Source organism: Pseudorasbora parva, chromosome 5 (assembly GCF_024679245.1).
Source record: "Pseudorasbora parva isolate DD20220531a chromosome 5, ASM2467924v1, whole genome shotgun sequence".
Lineage (NCBI taxonomy): Eukaryota > Metazoa > Chordata > Actinopteri > Cypriniformes > Gobionidae > Pseudorasbora > Pseudorasbora parva.
Window position 1 is genome coordinate 39,151,900 of NC_090176.1, and position 23,763 is coordinate 39,175,662.

At 36.6% G+C, this 23,763-nt stretch overlaps 1 protein-coding gene across 2 annotated transcripts in view; it reads right to left on the minus strand.

Moving 5' to 3' along the window:
- Nucleotides 1-23,763, minus strand: part of sema5ba (sema domain, seven thrombospondin repeats (type 1 and type 1-like), transmembrane domain (TM) and short cytoplasmic domain, (semaphorin) 5Ba) — a 156,007-nt gene that overhangs the window by 59,012 nt on the left and 73,232 nt on the right. For both annotated transcript variants that reach the window (XM_067444244.1, XM_067444243.1), the window contains exons 3-5: nucleotides 21,758-21,998; nucleotides 8,168-8,267; nucleotides 7,687-7,732 (exon numbers count right to left, since the gene is read on the minus strand). In XM_067444244.1, the coding sequence (XP_067300345.1) occupies nucleotides 7,687-7,732; nucleotides 8,168-8,267; nucleotides 21,758-21,944 (333 nt within the window). In that variant the 5' untranslated portion in view covers nucleotides 21,945-21,998. The remainder of the gene's footprint in view (nucleotides 1-7,686; nucleotides 7,733-8,167; nucleotides 8,268-21,757; nucleotides 21,999-23,763) is intronic.

The window sequence follows — 23,763 nt, forward strand, 5'->3', positions numbered from 1 at the left end:
TAGCGATGCTTTTCTTCATTTTGATCTCCAGTTTGGAGCATCCTTTTCCTAAGGCCCCAGCCGTCCCTCGAGAGGCGAAATATGAAATATGTAGCACGCCGCAGAGCTGTGCCGTGATCCTGCGAGCCTCTGTCAGATCATTAGAATAAATGAGAGCAGCAGCCACCATTGTGCTCATGCATTTCCATCTGTTGAGCCGGATGCCGTTTCATAATCACCACAGAGTATTTGTGAACACTGAACATATTTCTAACCAAAACAAAACCAGAGCAGAATCTAAACAGATCTTGCTATGTGCTCACGCCGGGTACTTCCTGTTTTATTGGTTACATCTGAAGAGGGCAATCACCTCTTGACCACAGGGGTCTCTGTCCGAAGCAGCTGTAACAATGTCTACAGAATGCATTCGCACAGAGCTCTCCCACGGCATTGTCTGTTGACAGGGAGCAGAGGCCTCTGTCTCGTCAATGCAGAGGGAGGCGGCTCGGATGTTTGCATTTTGGATATAGACTGATCAGTTTACCTTTCAGTACAGATGTGTGTGAATTCTGTTTGTAGAGTGAAGTATTAATGACCTCTGTGTCAGGATATTGAACTAACACAAAGGATGGGAAAGATGGGGAGAATTTGTGATCAGCCATACTTTCATGTGTTACAAGGGATCATTCTGTCAACATTTACTCACCCTCATTTTGTTTCAGACCTAAATGACTTTCCTCATCACGTGGAATACAGACACAATGTTTTGTAGAATGCTTTTGTGTTATTTCACCAAATGAAAAATAAAAATTCTGCCATTTAATTACTCACCCTCATGTCGTTCCAAACCCGTAAGACCTTTGTTCATCTTCGGAAAACAAATGAAGATATTTTTTTCTATGAAATCTGAGAGCTCTCTGACCCCTCCATAGACAGCAATAATTAATACTTACAAGGCCTAGAAAGGTAAATAAAATAGTTGTTAAATAAAATAGTTCAACATTAGTTTTATGAAGCGACAAGAATACTTTTTGTGACCAAAAAACAAACTAAAATAAACACCCAATAAAACAATGAAAATATTGAAAGTATTAATTAAACAGCTGTTGAAGGAGGGGTCAGAGAGCTCTCGGATTTCATCAGAATAAATAATATATATATTATATATCTCCAGATATTAATAAGATATATAAGATATTAATATAACTTAATTTATGTTCTGAAGATGAACAAAGGTCTTATGGGTTGGGAATGACATATAATTGACAGAATTTTTGTTTTTGGGTGAACTAATCCTTTAAGTTATTTTGCAACAAAATGTAAGTCATTGGGATCCAATGTTGTTTTGGAACATGCTGATTTTCATTCATGTTCCACAGAAGACTAAATGGCAACAGATTTTTCATCTTTCAGGACTATTCCTCCTTTTTTAATAATTTGAGGTCAACTGATCTCTTTAAAAGAAAAGCATTGGGTTCCTGATGGTGCTTTGGGCGTTGAAATGGGTCAGGACCTTCAAAAATGTTTCATTTTACAAAGCCTTTACATGCAGGTCTTGTTAGCCACATGGAAATATGGTGCATAATGTCAGGGGAAGTGGCAGTAGAAAAAGAAACAATTTGAGGAACTTTTTTCAAGGTGGTTCATTGTAGAGCCACACAATGAAAGGTTCATCTTAAATGCTCTTATCTTGGCCATGCAAAAACCTCTGAAATGGCACCAGAAGGAAGGCCATGACAGCTAGATTAATCTCTCGGTTTATGTTTTCCTGTATTTCTTGTCATTTATTTATTCTATGATAAGCACTGATTTATTACCAAAATCCCTCATACATTTAAAGGTGTCCAGTTGCATGCTAGCGTTGTCTGCATGACATTTTAGTCAATTTTAGAAAAGAAATGTTAAAGCAAAAGTTACACACCAAAATGTATGCTTTCCTTTGTAGGAACGACTAATAATGCAGTGTGTATACTACTATTCAAATGTTTTGAATGTTTTTTGTTTTTTATTTTTATGCTCACAGGCATTTGTTTTTAAAAAAAATATAGTAAAAACAATAATAATGTGAAATATTATTGCATTTAAAATAACTGTTTTCTATTTTAATAAATGTTTACATATATTCCTGTTATGGTTATTTACAATGCAACGGCAAACACAAGTTTTTTTTCTTTTCTTTTTTTTCTTCCTGATGCAGTTATCATTTCCATGTCCAGCACCAGGTTGTATCAATGGCAAATGCACTCTTGCCCATCTACTCATGGTCTGAAAAGGAGGTGTGTTTTGAGTTGAGGCAACTGAAAAAAACTGCGCCACTGACCAACAAAAACCTAATCTAAAGTCAATAGCGCAGTATTTTTTTAATTTGCATACACTTTGCTTATTGCACATACAGAGACAAACATTTCAAAATATTAAAAATAAAAGGATTCCGAAACCTTCAGTCTTCCATCTTGCAAATTCCGCCATGTAAATCCGCCATGGTGCGAGCACAGCTGGCTTTTAAAGGGAATGGGAGATGAGACTCTGATTGGTTTATTGTATGTTATGCCTAAAAAACTCCATTACTCATTTGGAGACTAGGTACAAACATTTTGGACCATGCGCCTGGCGCGTCGACTCTTTTTCCGAACATGCTCTAAGTGCACCTGCGCCATGCGCTTCATGCGCTCAGATCGTTAAAATAGGGCTCTCTGATTTGGTGCTGAAGAAATATTTCTTCTTATCATTGTTGCTGCATAATATTAATATTTTGAAACCGTATAAGATTATACTGTTTGCATTGTTACAAAATATATAGCCAATTTCAATGCATTCTTGCTGAATAAAGGTACACTGTAAATAATTTGTGGTGGTTTTTGTTGGTTTAACTTAAAAAAGTAAGTAACCTGGTTGCCTTAAAATTTTGAGTTTATTGAAATAAAAAATTTGAATTGATACAATGAAGGAAATTAGTTTAATAAATAGAAACTCAAAATATTTTTGTATCTGAACCACATAAAAATGTGATAAATCATGAAAATAGCACAATTTGGCATGTTTCACTGCGTCATCAGAAATAAAACACACATTATTACGCAATATGCTTACAAAATCTTTTAATAATCTTTTAATAAAGGTTGTCGAATCTCAAAAAATGTTCATTGTATTAACTCAAAATTTTAATTTCAATGAACTCAATTTTAAGGCAACCAGGTAACTTTTTTTCTAAATAATTTTTTACAGTGTATAAATGTCTTTCAAAAATCTTACTGATCCCAAACTTATCAACAGTAGTATAATTAGCTTGTAATACACAACAAATAACAACCTAGAAAAAGTATCCACCAGCCATCATAATACAATTGTGGCAGATATATAAAAACATGGCAATACATCAAGCACTTCCCCACAGTCCACTTGGGTCCAAGCATGAACTTGGGCCACAAAACTATGAAGCAAATCAGACTGAGCAGTGGCTGGAATCCTCAGTGGCATTCAATTCTTATCCTTTTCTTTCCTTCAGTGCACTTTATGCACTTGTATGACACAGAAACAAAGACAGAGAAGAGAGTTGTGAGACATATTCCATTGAGAGATGGAGGCAGGATGCCATTATGAGTGTGAGGTTGCATGCAAGCGAGTGCAGTGGATAAAGAGGAGGGATGATGGAGACTTGAGATAGACAGAGATTGCTCACGCTAACTTGCGCCTGCAGGGCTCATCTGTTTACATTCTGGACCTGTCAAGCCAAGGGACTTATCTCATTTGTGGCTCCTTAGCAAAAGTGAACACTCCTCACCCATCCTCCACACCACTCCTCAGTGACCCCGAGGTCAAACCTCTGGTTGTGTTTCCTCTCCAGAAATTCTGTGCCTCTGATGTGTCACATCTAAGCTTCTCAACATTCTGAAACCCTTGGGTATATCATACCCAACCATTCAGAAGTGTAGACTAACCAGTTTCTTCTTTATTTGTACTATTTTCCCACATGTTAGACAAACAGTAAAGGGCAACACTTTATTGTAAGGTGTCTTTGTCACACTGTAATTATAAATTGTAGTAATATTTAATAACTACACTTACTTGGTTTGGTTTAGGGTTAGTTGCATGCAGTTATGGATCATTTATAGTTATTACAATAGTAACTGCATGTAACATATGTAACAATGGCACTGTAAAATAAAGTGTTACCCAGTAAAGTCATCGAAAATATGACATTTCACAAATGTAAATATAGGAATTGTACACTGATTCATTTTAAATAAATCAGAACTTTATATTTATTATGTAAACATAATCTGGCATATACCCTCAACTTTATGAGGGTGCCATTTGCTTTAAAAAAAAAAGTGCCAAATTCTTCAATAAAACAAAATAAAATTATTTATTGTAATAATTCATATGTATGCAGGCACCATTTATTATTTGTCTACAAAACATGTCAAGCATGTAAGCACAGGCCTTCAGATCAAAGATCATTAGAAACTGTCTGGTAGCATAGATCCTGGGGAAAAAAATCATACTCTACTACATCCATCCGACTACGTCTGTGATTTTGCGAATGGAGAAATTATTCCAGTTCATTTTGCAAAAAGCATTTAGATGATGGTTGAACTTTTGTTTTTCGGAACAGCATGGTGCACGATCATCTATTTCAACATTAGATACAGCCATAATGTAAATGAATAGCCATGAGCACTTAAATAGAATACTATAGGCTCTAAGAATGAGTCATTATCTTATTTTTCCTGAAAATGGCATTAATAAGATTCAATAATGTATGTGGAGGCTCTACCATAAGCTGCAGCCACAGATCTAAGAGACGAAGTCCATCTCATGTTGTAAACGTATCTGTGAATTTGGTTCATTTGCGCAAGTGTGTACCAAAGGGACGGGATTAACAGTCGAGAAGCTGCCAGAAGCGGTGTTCTGAGTTTCTTTTCTATTGCTCATGTAATAGAACCTACTTACAGCATGAAGTCTCAAGTAGGTACAGAAACAGCGCAGCGTGTGGGTGGTGGGACCCAATCACAGTACCTTGGGCTCCCCCATTGGGCCGACATATTGACGTCAACATCATCAAATGTTCCTGATCCCATGAGACGGCTGGTTCCCCATGAGGCTGAAGCAGTGGAATCCTGCTGCCTCTTGCATCCATTTAGATCTTGGGAAAGAGCAGCAGCAACACAGGGTGCACAGACACCATGGACTGATCTCATCAAAAATACTTTCTCAGGACAAGTTTGGCATCCTGAGGATGGATGGATGGATGGATGGATGGATGGATCTATCTATCTATCTACCCACCCCCCCACCCCCCCAATCATCCATCCATCCATCTATTTTTAAAGAATTTCATGTGCACACATACAATTTCAAGTTTTAAAAATCAATTAAGAAGCAACCTCAAGTGTCAAGTGTGTCCAATTTTTGACTGGTAGTGTATGTTATATCGGGCCATGGCAAATTTCCCTTATTCATAGTTTCACTGAAATGAGGACAGCAGGTGTGTACCCACGGGTCAGTGCAGTGAATAACTCAAAGGGTAAGAATCAGCTCTTTTCACCCCATCCCAGCCTGGGTAAAGTTGAAAAGCTGAGCTGCTGCTCTCCTCTGCCAACGGCAGCATGTTTGGCACCAAGACGTACATTTCTGAGATGAGCTGGCTTTCTGTCAGCCCCATTACACTCCTGGCAGGGAGATGCAGGATAGCTCTAATGGTGTTGGGGAGAAGGACAAAAGGAGGCAGGAGAGGTGGCACACAGGTGGAAGTGTGGACAAAAGTACAGCAAGCAGAATGAAAAGATGAAGAATGTGTGAATGTAATGGGAATGAATGAATGAATGAAACATCAGTGTTCTCACTGACAATGGCTTATTCTAAGGATAAAATGAAACTGTATAATAGATTCTCAAGTTGCAAGATATGATATATACTGTAGCTGCTGTAACCCTAACAAAACTGTTAATGCCGCTGGATGCTAACCAAAGTGTCTGCCAAAATACTATTTTCTGTGGCTTTTTCTTTTTCAAAAAGATCTAAAGCACAACAGATTTCCCCATAAGATAAAATTAATACAAAAAAATAACTAATACACAGATGATATCTCTTTAATATCTCAGTTACTTCTAGTGAGACATCAATGATATTAAAGGAGAAGCAAATAGGGACTTTTGCTTAAGACTCAATGTCAAAGTTGTGCTGCTTTATGTTTTTGTAAAAACTGTGGTACATTTAACTTGTTTAACTTGTCTTTTTACCTCACAATTGCGAGTTTATATCTCACAATTCTGACTTGATAACTCACAAATGCAACTTTATATTATGCAGTTATATTATGCACACCGCTGTCTCCACTGTCCTTTGAACGGCTCGTTTTTCTTCCTGCTTCTATGAAGCCCATCCCTCCGAAAAATGCAATGGTCTTAGATTGGTTAGATGGCTAAATGCAGTTTCCTGTATTTTTATTGGCTGAAGTGCCAAGCCCAGGTTGTCTGGAAATGCCACGCCCCTTACCATTACGGGCAGAAGTCACATCTGCAGTGACTAGCAAGGGTTTATGACGTCACCAACCCAGGAAGAAGTTTGTTTGCAGTCCAAACCGGCCTTTTTTGTAGGCAATAAACTGCTATAACTATAAAAGACAATATCTCAGTTTGCATTGAACTTTCAGTGCTGTAACTTTGCAGACACTGTTTATGCTCAAACAGCAAAATTACCCACTAACTAAAGTTAAAAAAAAATTATGTTAAATTAAAAGTTAATGCGGTCACCAGCTGATTTCTTTCATTTATGGAACTTTACTCTAGTATCCAGTGTCTCATTCCTCAACCTCTTGCATATTTCCATTTTAATATTCTGCCTCTGTGCACTGTTTAGGCAAAGGCACTCTCAAAAGCTGGCAAGGTGCTGCTCATTGATTTGGACCCAAACTCCACTTGTGATGCTCCAGTTACTCGAAATGAAGAAAGATCGGCCTTGTTTATTCACAGTTTGGGATCACCCAGGAGAGATACACAGGCGAAGGTGAGATGGAGGAAAATGAAATTGCACCTAATCCTCTCTACGGAGACAGCGGAGAAAACTGCTACAAATTTAGTAACGTCATTGAAACAAAACACTAGAAGCAGACATGGGAATATGTGAATGGGTGACTTATTTAGTCCCTGTTTGTAGTGCAATCAGATGTGCATTTGGGCATCTAAGGTGAGAGAGAATGAAACTGCCTGATACACAAATTTTTATTTTCAACCACAAACTGGTTCATGCATGAAATATTATGAGTGGTCTTCGAGTGAGCGCATTCAATACATGTGTGGTGCATCTACCAGACACAGCAGAGAGATTACTGGGGGAATAAAAGAGATAAATGCAACCACAGCAACAGGTGGGAAAGCCACCACAGTCTCATTGCTTTATTTAGACCTCAGACAGTCCTGGCTGACCTTCTTAGTAGTTTTAGCACCAAGCCAGAGTAAACTCTTGGTACATTCGCTAAGGACGCTCCTTGCTCTGTGTGCCATGCCACTTCCTTTGAAGTTCGTCCAGGCTGTTTTGGGAGCTGACCCATTCATTTCAGAATCAATAACCATAAGCCAGCACTCTCAAACACCCAAAGGCTTTTATACAGCCCTAGCCAAAATGTTACAAAGGCCATATCAAGCAGAAATGATGATCTAGTAGAAAAGAGTGAACGTTAATAAACACTGTAGGTCTGTATCTTACCTGAATTAGTGAAATGTTGCTTAGATTTAGTCTGAAGAGGTAGTTTCTGCAGATAAAATAAAAGAGATTGCTAAAGGTTAGTTTGATATAATCTATTGACTGGAAGGACTAAATGAAATGACATTTCATTCAATGAAAATATGGCAAGGGAAATGAACATTAAAGTGGGGTCCAAAAGTCTAAGACTACTAGTGAAAATGGGTAACACTTCTGGTCCAAAATGGGTCCAATTCTCACTATTAACTAGTTGCTTATTACAATTTAATTACTATTGGCTGTTTATTAGTAAGCGCATTTTAATGACTTATGCTGCATGTTCATAATTTACATCCCTTAATACTACCTAATACCTAAACTTAACAACCTTACTAACTATCAATAAGCAGTAATTAGAAGTTACATGAGGCAAAAGTCGTAGTTAATAACGATTAGTTAATAGTAAGAGTTGTACCCTAATCTAAAGTGTGACCTAAGTTTTTACCTTGCTCCGACTATGAGTTCATTCCTGGTGAGGTCAAGGGTCAGCTGGGAGTAGTCCCTTACACCAGGTTGGGAGAAAGTGGAGATCAACGGACTAAGAGCTGAAAGACAAAAGAACATCCAGGTAAATTAGTGATACAGAAAGAAATGTCCCTCACAAATTTCATTAAGTGATTGCCATTTGACAAAGCTTGAAAGTTTAGATACATCATACATTAAATTACATTAATAATAAATGGTGGATGGATTAAGAAAAACGAGCACAATGGAGGTCACTAATCCTGGGTAAATTATTGTAGTTTCTTCCCATGAGTTCCCAAGAACGTGTGAGGAGGACCAGAGAGTTCCGCTCAAAGCTAGTTGGGCCTCTTCAAGGATACTGATACTAATTCAACATGACATTTAGTCAAAACTCAGCTTACCCAAGAAATCTCAGAACATAAAAGCACTGTTTGATACGAAGTTTTAGAACATCAAAACAATTTGCCCTGTGAGACTCTTAAAGCACAGTCTGGGTCTATTCAAGTGGAATTACATGAGACAGAAAGAGCATTATGTAAATATAAAAACCACTTGATCTATTGTTAACATTAATGTGGCTTAGTAAATAGGATTTCACTGTAAAAGGAACCAAAAGATTTGTTATCCTTCCATACAGAATAGGATTTCTCAGCAGTATTCTGGCTATGTCCAGCTAAAATTCTGAAACCCTTCCCTAATATTACATAATTTCGTTTTCAAATGTGTTCTCAAGTTAAAGCACAGCTAGAAATATTTTTACCAAAAAATGTAAATTATATAAGTAAATATTCAAGTAAGAAAATATGAGTAAATACATATACTGTATATACATATGAAAATAATATTATTAATATCAAGTAATATACAATATATATTATACAGTCAAACCCAAATTGATTCAGTCACCTCCCAAATTATTTATTCTCTATATTACAAGAACTCCGAGTTTAAACTGTCAGAACAAATTCACCTTGATAATGTCAGATAACTTTGATAGAAAGGTATGTAATGGATTACAATCAACCAATCAGCTGTCAGCTGTTAAATGTATGTACACAATTAGATAATACCAATTTAGGTCAACCAATTACCAAGCAATGCTTGATTGTGTTCAGTATGTGCTGTAAAAGGTTACATTAGCAATTACAGAAAAAAACACTGAGGAAATAGAGACGTACGTCGAACGTGACCAATTGAAATGGAATTTGGACTACGAAAGTTTCAAAAATCTTCAAAAGTTTACATTTTCAGGCACCCAAAACGTTGTTGTCGTGTAAATGAATGGCCCAAACGCATGAAACATTTTCCATTCTCAGTTTCGATGTTGTTGTGTTAAGTCACCTATTAGACATACTATGTTTAAAAAATAAAATTATTAATGACTACAGCAAATGATAATTGAATACAGTTGCACATTTTTTCACTGAAGTGCATGCAAACACAGCTGCAGCTTTCTCACACCATAGGTCAATGCAGCGGTGAAACTGGTTTCTGAATCTGTCGTAGTGGATGGATACATCCAGATGCTGGGGTCATTCAAAACAATCAGTCTTTCACATGGGAACATGAATCACATTAATGTGAGGATATGTTCGCATAGAATATACAGGAAAAGATAGAAAAACACTTCTGCTATGCCACTAAATTAATATATTAACAAACTGAAATACTGGGACCATATGGCTTTGTTATTCAGGAATTATTTATGGAAAAATAATGACAGGACAACAAACACAATCTGTACCATAGGCTTACCCCATCCAAAAGCATCCATCTCATCCGTGTTAAAATTGCAGTTATGGGCTTTGATCACTCTAATAGAATGTGTTCAGAGAGAATCATAGAACATTTTATTGGATATCATACATCAAGAACAGCAATCTTAAAGGCAGTGATTAATGACTAAGAGGATCCAGACAGGGTCTTTTTTATTTTATATATATATAAACTGTAGCACAAGCTTGAAACTTATGGAGTTTATCGATCTGTTACTGTAGGTCAGGAGTGAGACAGCTTACAGTCTATAATGTAATACAGGGGTTTCCAACCTTTTATGTCAGCAAACCACAATGACCCAAGCTATTTGCTTGAAGGTTAGGGCTTTATTTACATCATAATAATTTATAGAATGTAAGTCTTTAAATAAATACAATAAATGATTGTAGTTCATTTGTAAGTTGTTTGTTTATTTAAGGTGAATATAGTTCATATAAAATATAGAAAATAGTACTCATAATGGCTATCTTCACACTGTCCGTTTTTAGGATTGACAACAACGTTTACAGGTGAGACAACTTCAGCAGTGTCTCGAATACTGTCTGTATGAACGCAAGTCAAGCCCATATTCTCTTACCATTAACCATAGCGACAGTGATCAAAGCAATATCAAAGATGGCAATGCCCATAAAACTGAAAAGTCTTATCAATTAACATAAGAGTCCAATCGAGTCGCGAGTTCATCCGTCAAATCTTTATTAACTCACAGCAGCATTTATATCTCATGTAAATAATTGAACTGTGTGTTAATGTAACGGTATTAAAGACTAAAATGACAGAGCTGACAACCATATTCTGCTGATGTGGAAACATGGCCTATTTTGGATGTTAGCGGTTTTTTGTTTTTAATGATTTTTAAAGGGGCTGTATGTACGTTTTTCACTTGACTAAAGAATAAAAATACCATAAGATGTTTGCAGATATTTAGGAAACATGCTACAGTCAGTTATTCTACTTTGAAATGCGTGTTCTGTGTCAGAATGTCTCTTTTTGTTTTGATCTGTCTGAAACAAAACACTGCCAGTTTACCCAATAGTATTTCGATACCCCAGGTTGCCAGTTGGCGGACAACACTGTGTATTGCAGCAGCCATGGAAGCCAACACACAAACTAGGTGAGAGATCGCAGTGAAACAACATCTCCAGTATTTTGAATTTCGACCCCTAGCTGTCAATCCTACATACTACACCTTTAATTAATTTAAAATGGGGATTTAGAAACCCACATATTATATGTATAAGTGACACAAATGACTGCTAAAAACTCTATATAGCTACCTAGAATTATGTTCTTCCTTGAATAAAACTTATCACCTTATATGTTGGATCCATAGAGAACTGAACCAGGCTTTTTAACAAGCAAAACCAGTTAACCTTGGTCAATGAGATTAATATGAAAAACCAGCATTGTCTGCCTGTTAGACCAGCAATAAACCAGAAAAAAAACTGAATAGACTTGTTAGGACCACCATGAAAATATATTCCAGTTTTAGCAGAGTCCTACATGGCATGAAATGAGTGTGAATATATATAAAACGGAAAACAGGTGCACTGACAAAGCGCATAGATTGTGCAGGTTGAAGGATTGTCATGATAACCTTGGAGTCACCTGAGTTAGTCAAAACCACACCAGAGTTAAAACATCAGGTACAGCATGAAAAAAGCCCATCTTTGCAAAAGCAAACAAACAGACTCAGCTGTTTAGCTGTATGTCCTCCAGGGCTCAGATATTGTATCCACTAAACCCTTATAACACAAAAAGCACTAACTCCCCTCCATTGTGATTTTTAAGGAAATCAACTAAATGTGCATTCACATTGAGCGTTGAGGATGCATGAATGTTTGTTTTTATTCTGTGTACAGAAGTTGTGATCTTAAAGTGCCCTTTCTGATGGACTTCCTAAGCCTCAGTGAGTTTTATATAAACGGTGGTTTTATATGCACCAACAGCTTCCACGCATCATCAAGTCTGTCTGGTGTCCAGCAATCCATATGCAATAAAAAGGGATAAATATGAGGGCCGGGCCAGAAAAAGGTTGATGGACGATTATTGCATTTTCCTCACCAAACATGCAGCGTAAGAGATTAATGCGTTAGTCAGAAGATCCGAGGGACAAGTACAGGTTCAATACTCTGCATCCAAGATGCTCCTGAGGATATAAATCATAATAATTATGTTTTTTGTTCTCAGAGATTTACAACTGACTGCTTCTTAATGCTTCACGCAAAGAGGAAGACAGAAGGGGTGGTTTTGGCCATGCTGCTGCAGGTATTGATCATAACTGCTGTTGTTATGCTACAAATCACACAAATGGTAGCTAATAACAGGCCAGAAGGGAAAAACGAACCTTTTTGCTTACTTTTCCTTATTTTGAATTCAGTATTTAAATTTATATATATATATATATATATATATATATATATATATATATATATATATATATATATATAAATTTAAATACTGAATTCAAAATATATATATATTCCGTATAAATTACTGTATGTATTTCATGAACAATATATATATTGTTCATGAAATACATACAGTAATTTATACGTAATACATATAGTGTGGGGAAAAACAAACTAGAAGAAAAAAACACAATAGATAACTGCTAAATTATGGGAAATAATTTTTTTTTTACAAAAACAGACAAACAAACACAAAAGGTAGTGAAAAGAAACAATTTGTACTTAGGATATGTATTTAGGGAGTAGTTAGATGTTGTTTTAAATGGAAATTTGTAATTTGTCAGAAATAGTTGAAATAGTTTTGATAACTTCCTTCCAAGAACAGGGTGACAGAAGGAAATAACCATATCGCATGGAGATACGTGAAATATTGAATGAATGAACACACAAGGAAAGATGCGTAGAACTACGAATGATGGGAGTTCAGATTCTGCAGAAATATTTTAAAATGATGGCAGATAGAGAAGCGATGGGTTGTTGCCCGTTGATCACGCCTATTGTGGTCTGATTGGTTCAAGGACTATCCAATTGCATAAAGAGTCATTTGAATAATGCTCGTTTATCAAGCCTCTTGTTCAGTAGAAAATATAGAGCAGACTCTCCAGACCAATGTTCAATCTTAAATTGAGCTTGGTCTGGTGATAGCCAGACAAACTTCTATGGCCACAGGTGTATAAAATCAAGCACCTAGGCACGCTGACTGCTTCTACAAACATTTGTGAAAGAATGGCTCGTTCTCAGGAGCTCAGTGAATTCAAGCATGGTATCATGATAGATTGCCACCTGCGCAATAAATCCATTCGTGAAATTTCCTCACTACTATACATTCCAGAGTCAATTGTTATTGGTATTATAACAAAGTGGAAGCAATTGGTAACAACAGCAACTTAAAGAGTTCACCCAAAAATGAAATTGATGTCATTAATGACTCACACTATTGTCGTTCCAACCCCGTACGACCTCCGTTCATTTTCAGAACACAGTTTAAGATATTTTATATTTTAGTCACAGAGCATATGCAGTCTATGCACACTTTCCTGTCCATGTCCAGAAAGGGAATAAAATCATCAACAAAGTAGTCCATATGTGACATCAGTTGGTTGATTAGAGTCTCTTGAAGTATCGAAAATATATTTTGGTCCAAAAATATAAAAAACTACGACTTTATTCAGCATTGTCTTCTCTTCCGTGTTCCTCAAATAAAGATTCGAAAGGCCATGAATCAGTGAATCGATCAATGATTGGAATTGCCAATGTCACGTGATTTCAGCAGTTTGACAGTTTGACACACGATGCAAACTGCAGAAATCACTGCAGAGATTCACTGATTCATGCCCGTTCGAATCTTTATTTGAGGAACACGGAAGAGAAGACAATGCTGAATAAAGTCATAGTTTTTGTTATTTTTGGACCAAAATATATTTTTGATGCTTCAAGAGATTCTAATTAACCAACTGATGTCACATATGGACTACTTTGTTGATGATTTTATTCCCTTTCTGGACATGGACAGTAAAGTGTGCATAGACTGCATATGCTCTGGGACTACAATATAAAATATCTTTTGTATAATTTATATAATTAAAATATAACAGAGGTCTTACGATGTGGAACGACATTAGGGTGAGTCATTAATGACATTTTTGGGTGAACTAACTCTTTAAAATCACAGAACGGGGTCAGCCAACTTTCCTCAGAGTCAATAGCTGTATCAATAGCAATAGTCCTGACCTAAACCTGACAAAACACCTTTGGATGAATTAAAGGCAGAGACTGCGAGCCAATCCTTCTCGTCCAACCTCAGTGCCTGACCTTACAAATAGACATTCTAGAAGAATGGTCAAAAATTCCCATAAACACACTCCTAAACCAAGTGGAAAGTCTTCCCAGATGAGTTGAAGCTGTTATATCTGCAAAGGGTGGACCAACTCTATATTAAACCTAAACCCTACGGATTAAGAATGGGATTTGAATAAAGTTCATGTGCATGTAAAGGCAGGCATCCCAAAACATTTGGCAATTTAGTGTATATATAATCTTAATTTGTTTTAATATACTAAAAACAATTACTAAAATTAAGTGTTCAGTGTTCAAAAATGCTGTAAACATGATAATAATGTTACAAATATTCTGAATGCACTTTTGCCCCTCCAAGTATAAAGTTTAGTTCAGTAATCAGAAGAGACATGCATCTCTGCACACAGATTTTTTTTTTTTTGATGATTAAAATTATTCAAACACAATGCAAATGAAAAGCCATTAACACTAATCCACAAACAGCACGATCATGGGGTTTTAACATTGCTATATTATGTTTCCTTTTAATCATGATCTAAAAAATAAACAAATAAATAAAGCATAATTTTCATCTATTTTTGATGTATGTCTTTGCTTTAAGCTAATTACTAAATACAAAAACTATTAAAGTATAATCCGAAATGTGGTTAGGGAGTGCATTTCAAAATATTTATGCCATGTAAGGCTAAAAAAGTGAAAGTGAAATGAGAAATACTTTCGAAAAGAAACAAGGTAATCCAATACCCTAAGAGAGCCAGTCCTCTCTCGAATCAATATGAGAAAGTGAATATGGATCAGCATTGACTGCTGTAGGCTCAGCTCTAAATCAGATGTGTTCACAAAGAACAACATGTAAGCACTAGTCTATCCTGTTCGAGAGACTGTCATCTAGCCCATATTTTGCATCTTTTTCGATCAAAAGACTGGCCCATCTCTCATCTGAGCGAAGAGGATCTTATCAGAAGATGCAGACTGGAGCTTATCTGAGCACGGTCCGAATTTGCTTTTGTTTTGTCTTCTGGTCTCCTTCCCTATGCCTGCCGTCTGATTTCCCTGCTGTTGTATCCCCTGTTGTCACTGCATGAGCAGACAGAGCAACCGAAATCTAAATCCTCTTACGCAGACTGCACTCAGATTGCAAAAATAGGAAGACAATGAACGCCCCAAGAAATACCACGGCACAACAAGACAGGACAGATGGGGTAAAGGGCACTGTGGGGATGACGCCGTAAATCGAGGGCCGGTTCAACTCAGGCAAAGTTCTGAAAGAGCACCTTTCACAAAGCCAATGAGAGAAACCTGGGCTGGCAATTTCAAATGGCCACTGAAGCGCAACACGTCAACATCTACAATGGATAGGAAAGGGCGAATAGAAGCGTAAGGGGTGCTGCTATCAGTTCAAACCATTAACAAAGTTCCATTTCAGTCATTTGGCAAATGTAAACCTTGCGCTCCCTCTGAACCCCAAGGTTAGGCTCACTTGTGAACACCGACAGCACCCTTTACTTTCTCTGTCTGTGGTGACAGAGGGTCCAACAACATGACAGAACACAGTTCAGGTATCAGTGCCTCCAATTAGGTGGAGGGAGACAGCGTTAAGAGCCTGAAGTTAAAGAACAACGTTGTTTTGTTATGTTTTTTTCTTCTCAAGGTCCCCTTTAAATGGGGCCGATGGTTAAACAACAGCACTATTACCCAATAGAAATTGGTTTCTGAACATGTTCTACAGACGAGACGAACAATTTCAAGACAATTACAATGGCCGTGTGAGTGGAAGGTAGACAATGGCTCTGTGGCACCACTCCTCTCGGGACAGATTACTGTAATTCCAGCCTAACAGGTTAAGACTTTGCATTAGGTTCTCGGTATTGGACATGCAAGGAAACACCATACCCAACATTAGCTTTTGAATTGTGCTGTTGTCAATGTTTACATGGCCAGTAAATTACCAAGATCCAAATCTGGTAAGTATAGATGTTGGTTTTTAAACAACAATAGGCGGAATTCAGAAAGAGAGCTTTTTGTGTTCAAAAATAAAAGATGCAGGGCAGTGGATTAACAAGGTATAGAGACAGTCCTTTTTTATAAGCACTGTTTTTTTTTAAACCTTGAGTGCTGCATTTTAAGGGCAGCACAAGCATTTCATAAAAATGCTGTAAAAGTCTAGACAATTTTTACATAGGAAAAAATAATGAGACAGCAGCGCAGTTCTTAACTCTTTCCCCGCCATACACAGAATTCTCTCTATTTCCGTGTTTTCACTGTTATATGCTAGGGGCCGCTATAACACATCTTCCCAAAGGAGTACTGACTCTCCTGATCAAAACACAGGTGAAAAAGACGCAGAAACATGTGAACTAATATGTAATCATATGCATATGTAAAATAACGAAATAATCAACATTAAACAGCATATAAGTCAAAACTGCCTACTGTTACTGAATGTAATGCCAACCCAAGACAAGCTATCATTATGTTTACTCCATCTGTGTGTTGAGCACCGTTCTTAATCCGATCCAGATGTAGTCTTTGATTATTATTTTTTTAGCTTTAAGTCCAAAAAGCTGTTGCTTAAAAAAACGTACCCATATTGAAGTGTTGATAAAAAAAATATGCATGACACTATGTTTTTGTTTTTGTTTAAAAAGCAGAGGGTGTGTTATTTCTTTTGATCAATTGCATGCTCCGATATTCATACAACAGAACATTCTGGGGGCCATGAAGTTTTTGTGAAGTTTTTGATCAAAAACACTGGCAGTGGCTGGCAAGTGGAAAAAAGAGTTAAAGGAGATCAGGTTATTTGATGCATGCATGAGTAACTGATAACTCATCGGTTATTGGGCAATATTTAATCGGTATGCTCATGTCACTTTTTACATTTATATTACATTTGGCATCATATCAATGCTCCCTACAAGGTAATTAAAATAAAATAAAATAAAGATTTTAATGAAATTGTTAAATGGTTTTAGCAAAGCTTAAAATTAATATATATTTTCATACAGTAAACAATTTTGTGATGCTTAAATTTACTTGAAATAAAAAATGGTTAAAATTAATGTAAATACACAATGCTGAAAATGATTCTGCACTATTTCAGCACAATTTGTGGCTGGTTACACTGGATTTAATACAGCACAGGTTATTGTTGAAATATTGCATAGTTTAGCAAATGTTTGTAGAATAAATCTTTCAGAAACATGGAATTTCTCAACTCAGCATGCATGTGTTTGCAGTGATATGCTGATATCCTAGTAGATAGACTAGGCATGCAGGTGTGATTGTGCAAGCTTAGTCATGAAGAAACACACACACACACACACACACACACACACACACACACACACACACACACACACACACACACACACACACACACACACACACACACACACACAGAGACACGCACACACACACACACACACACACACACACACACACACACAAATCCATCCAAATGATATCCCCAGATATCTAAAACTGAGATTTCTTGTAGTACCAGCATGATATTGCTGCTATGGGTTTATAGATATGCTCACCATGATTTTACAGCGGATTGTATAACATATAACATGCAATGAAAAAATTATGGATTTTCTCTGAAGGAATCATGTCGCTCTCAGTGTGGTATTATATAACTACTCACCAACAGCTTTGAGGTTCTTAAAGTGGTAGTCATACCATGAAAAATGTAATCTTTAATCTCTTGAAATAAAAGGTTTCAATGTAAACAGATTCACAGATTCAAAACTTTTTCAGGTTAAACAGACCATGTATTAAAAAAAAAAAAAAACTTATTTCCAAACTCCCACAACTTTCTAAAGTCAGATGAATGCATTGACACATGAATGCCCGCATTTGCACATCAATGATGCCTAATCAGTGGTCGGCAACTTGGACTGGCCAGTCGTGGTGAAGCAATATGGAGAAAGTAGGATACATGACTTTGAAATGCAAAAAAAATAAAAAATAAAAAAATAAACATTTTATTATTCCAGTTGGCATATAACAATAAGATATGGAGGATTCTGATAATTTCAGTCTGACCTAAACTGTCTGTGTGTCACATGTCAGTGAAAATTGTTTTATGAACCTGCCACAATCAAATCCAGCATTTGCAATGGTGGTTATTGAAGGTCAGGACAGCAACAACTTTATTGACCCAATAGAAAACCTGCCACAAATTATGAACATTGTTTCTTATTTCACATGCATAGAGGGTGTTTACAAAAAAATAATTAAAAATGAATGGCCACGCAAAAATTGTTTGTTTGTTTTTTGTTCCAACTTCATCACTGGACCCCAGAACAAAAAAAATTAATTGACATATGACACTATTATAATGTTTAAGTATACAGCATTATCTTGCAATACTCACCAAGTTTATAGCTTTATTGGCAAATTATAACAAACCCTCAATGCCTGTCTAATTTTCCAGCTAAAATATCTAAAAATGCTGAAAATAAATTTACTTGAAAAGCAACACTGTATATGAATATTAATATAATTTAGTGTTACTAAACTTGCAGAAAAAAAAATTATATATATATGTATATATATATATATATATATATATATATATATATATATATATATATAAATTTGGCATCATGTTGGAATGGTGTTGTGGTAGTGATGTGTAATGGAAATTACATTCTACTTTTTGGGAAATGCAAACAATAGCTAATAGCTATGTATTAAACCAAGTAGAAAAAAACAACAGTGGAAAACACTCTTACTACAGACACATTCTCTTAAAATAAGCCAATAAATAGATGTATCATGTTTCAAGGAATTTGTCGTTGTTTGCGGTGTAAAGTCTAGTTCTTAAGGTTGCTCGACCCATACCATAAGCTCCGGAAAGGTTTAGCAATGAGAATGGGACCAACCATGGTGGTCATGGACTTCCATGCTAAATCATCTTAAGAGTATCATTTCCATGGTTTTGAATAGTTCAAAGGCATGTGTGAATCTACAGACCTTGTCAGAGATCAGAGATAGAGGCCCCCAATACGCCTCAGGTGACTCCACCGAACAGCCGCCAGAAGGCGTCAATTAAAAAAACGTTCATCCATCAAAGAACCTAATCTCAAGTTCAGCCAACATTGTACCATTCCATTGTACCAGAGCTTCCATACCACTGCTTCAGCATAAAAGAAAGCATTAAGGTGTGCTATGGGACTTCCATGCCATTGAAAATCCATGAAAAGGGATTTCGAGGTGTGCTAGCTTACAAAGCAAAGCTAATTGTTCAGCAGCTCTTATCATGATGCATGATTCTTGTCTCATGCTATGCATACCAGAGTGCCTTTGCTTTGGGAGCTATACTGATGGAAGGGAATAGAATACGATAAAATAAAATAAAAATGAGAACGGCAGAAAAACAAAAGGATAGTTCCTTGCTTATCCGGCTTTACGATTTACTGCTTGTTTACAAATTGCACCGTTTTCTAACTCGGTGAACAAGGTCGTTTGTGATTCCAGTCCTATTTTAACACTAGGAAAAGAAAAAAATAATCTTGTTGGTTTAATAGCAAAGCATAAAATGACAAATCTAAATGCAGCCTGAGTTTTTTCGGAAGCAATAAATGGAACTGGCCGTAGGCGATGTCTATATGAGCCATGGCTGCCCTAATGTCCAAGCAGGTTTCATATATTAAATAGAGCCCTCCGGTCATCAATTCCTTTTGTTTCCCATGGGGCATTACTCTGCAATCTTTATCATGTCCCTCAGCGAGTCAAAAAACACGTTGCTCCCACCCCATGGCCAAGAAAATCATCAACAGGTCATATTGACTACAAACACATTGTTGTCTAAATAAATATGTTCTTGGAGTAGAAAACACCATTGTTCCATGGGTATGGAAACGATTTTCTAAGCGATATCAAGGTTTGGATGCACATTTGGTTTTCTTTGTGTGCTAGGACACAGGAGGATATGAATCTTGACGCAATAAAAGACGTTTATCTCTTGCTATCTCTTGCTATCTTCAGCATCCTCTATCACTGTCTGAAATATGTGGATTCAAACCCAATGAGTAAGATAATTTAGATCTACAGTCTGAGAATGTCTAATATACAGGGACAGCAGAAAAAAACATCCAGACTCACTAGGCTGTGCACTAAATTCCTTTAAAAAAACATGTTGAATTTCAGCAGTGGACTTTGACAGAAAATTGTGTATAATGGTGGGGAACATGCCTGGTCACATCTTGCAACAACGATTAAGAATTGCTGAGATTATTGACAATTAAAGCTAAATAAGGTATGCACACTCCCTATAATTATATGCAAGCTACTTTATGAGCACTTCAAGTATGGGTTAGCCAACAAAAAGACTGCCAATGTTTAGCTATGCAAATTTATTTTTCTGTAATATGACAGTTGCAGCATAAATTTCATAAATAGTATAGATTTTCCAGCAACCAGTAACTTTTCTGGTTCTTGTACAATATTTCTGTATTAACAAGTGGCCAAATACAATTCATTTAGTCAACTTGGTGAAATCAACATCACCAATTTATGCGATTCATTCCGAGTCATATTTTTTAATGATTAAATAACAAAATGTTGTTTTTTGTGTAAATTTTAATGCTGATAGCCTAACTGAGTTCATTCATTAAAAAACAGTTTTAATGCCAAATAAATAATATATCATTTGAAAAGGTTCAAAAGAAACTGCAGCCATAAATAATTAAATGTAGTTAGCTACTTTGGTAACACTTTAGAATGCTGATTAACAAATTAGTAAGTCATAATAAGTCTTTACTAATGGGTTACCATGATCTTCACTTAAGAATACATTAATGCATTACTCACATTAATTATGAATCTGTTTATAGTAGCTTTTAGTAGTCCTCGGGGATGTATGAAAAATGAAAAAATAGTAGTTACTTATAAGCTAATTGTGAACTACCTCATCCAACTGAGTATTATTACTTACTAATTTAGCTTCCTGTTAATAGTAGTTATGAGATTGTAAATATTGGCTTACTCATTTTCCAGTTTAGTTTATTAATGGTGGTATAGTATTATACTTACTGTGGTAGTAGCTTGTAGTGAAGCAAAGTCCTTTTTACAATAATACCTTGACTGAGGTTTAAAGGTGAAGTTATTTGCATAACCATTTGGAATTGGAAAATGTTTCCAAACAGGTTTCCTGAACAATCCCCATCACTGGTCAGAAAAACAAAAAGCCTCAACCCCACAAAAAGCACACCAATAGTTGAGCCAATGTTGCTACGCTGGGCTGCTGGGATAACCCTCCAAAAAAACAAAGTAATGTTTTGAATGGTTTGACTGAGACATGCTTCTTACACTTCTACCATCAAATGGATTACTTAAAGGTATATCCATATTTTAACATTGACACCTTCAAAAACTTTAGCTCAGCTTTTAGTTTGGCAAGCAAGAATTTCAACACCACTGACAAATGTACTGCAAGAGATTCCAAGAGAAAACAGGAATACTGCTGTAATATCCCAGGAGTGTGAGTGCATGTTACTGCAAGAGACATCAATGCTCACCTTGAATAGAGACGACGGGGTGCTCTAGGCGGGTACACTCCGGCCTTGTGTGGGGTGCTGGGGTAGGGGAGGGCTCTGTGGGAAGAGGGGGCCTCTGGGATAGTATAGCAGGAAATGGAAGAATGATGAAACAGAGGATAAGGCCAGGCACAGCCAGGGAAGCCATGTACCGTGGCAACACTGTCATGATGACGGAGGCCGACCTCTCCTCTAGCTGCCAAGGCGGGCCTCTGGAATGCACCTGTTGAGAGAGAAGACAAAGATTCCTGGTAAATACGCTACCTCCCAAAGTTTATTTCTTGTGCTTTTTCTTTATAGTCTTAAATGTATGCAGTTCACACACACATTTACCCTCAATGGATAGCAATGCAACATTTCAAGTTTTGTTGAGTTGGAGAATTTTTTTTGAGGATATAAAAGAAGATTTATTTGAATGTGAACAGAAAGTGGTAAAGGACTCATAATCATGAAAATTAAAACTAATTTTCAATTTGTTTAGAAATAAAAGCATTAGACCGATGTGGGTGTTTTCCCAAGTACTGTTATATATTGTGTGATGGTTGATATAATGTGATATGTTAAGGCATCTCTGTAGCTCAAACAATAAAGTATGGCACTAGAAACACCAAGGTCAAGGGTTAAATCCATTTTTTCCCCAGCACATCAAGGTTATTTATAGAAAGTGAACCTCAAAAATCATTATCCAGAATTCTACAAGGTCTGAAAAGAAGGATTCTTACAAGAAGCAACTAATATGCCAGATTAAAATTAATTATACACTGTAAAAAATATTGTTGGTTTAATTTAAAAATAGTAAGTAACCTGGTTGCCTTCAAATTTTGAGTTTATTGAAAAAAAAATGAATTGATACAATGAAGGATTGTTTTAAAAAATAGAAACAAAATATTATTGTATCTGAACCACATAAAAATGTGATAAATCATGAAATTGTCGCAATTTGGCTAACCTGACAAGCCAGATCCACATCAAGATGTTTGGTCTGGAAACTCACTATTGACAGGGCTCAATCCGAGGGGCGGATAAACTGTTGTCTTTCAAACTCCCTCTGCACGCAATAGGATAGCGCTACAACCAACCAGAGCAACATGAAGCGGAGCTCGTTGATAGATTAAGCTTGGAACATACTCTGCAAGAACAAAGAAATTTGTTCGTTTTCTCAAGGTGGCATGAACAAGAACAATATTCGTTCTGGCCAGTACATTCCATACTTCATGAAAAGAGCAGGTGCGATCATCTGCATTTCTCCGCATTAACTACGCCCACTCTAAATGTATGAGCAATCACACAATAGTTCTCGGAATCCCGCAAGAAAAAAGTTCTGCTCAGGCGATGTGTCGAGAACAAGCTGCGAGAACAATTTTCATTTTGTTCTCGCAGCCCTGGGAGCGACAACTTTTTTCTTTGTTCTTGTGGAGTATGTTGCGGCCTTAAACATTCACTTTATCCGACCGGCAAAACTCTGAACACATCATGCCTTGTTAAGAATGACTTCAGTGCCGTTCTTTGTTCTTGTCTCAGAGAAAAGCTTAACTCCAAGTCTTCCAGAGTCGCGGTCAAAGCTGATTCGAAAGACCGCCTTTCGCAAGCCTCAGAGTGGTGAGGAAGAGGCTGAGCCTTTCTGTTTACTAGTAGCACGCAATCGCAACTCTACAGTCACTATGTTAAGCCCCGCCCACCAACTCTATAGAGTTTTAATATACACGATGTGATTGGCCTGACCAGAGTTTGGTTTTTACAGCTCAGAACTGTATTGAGAGTTGCTAGACGATACTCACGGCAGATTAGATTTGCTGCCGCTAGGGTGTGTCTAGATTTCTAGGCTAACAATTTGGCATGTTTTCATCACAAATAAAAGACACACAATTACCAAATATGCTTACAAAATCTTTTAACAATATTTGAATAAAGATTCTGAAAAATGTAATTTCAATAAACTCAAAATTTTAAGGCTGCCAGGTAACTTATTTTGTAAATATTTTTTCACA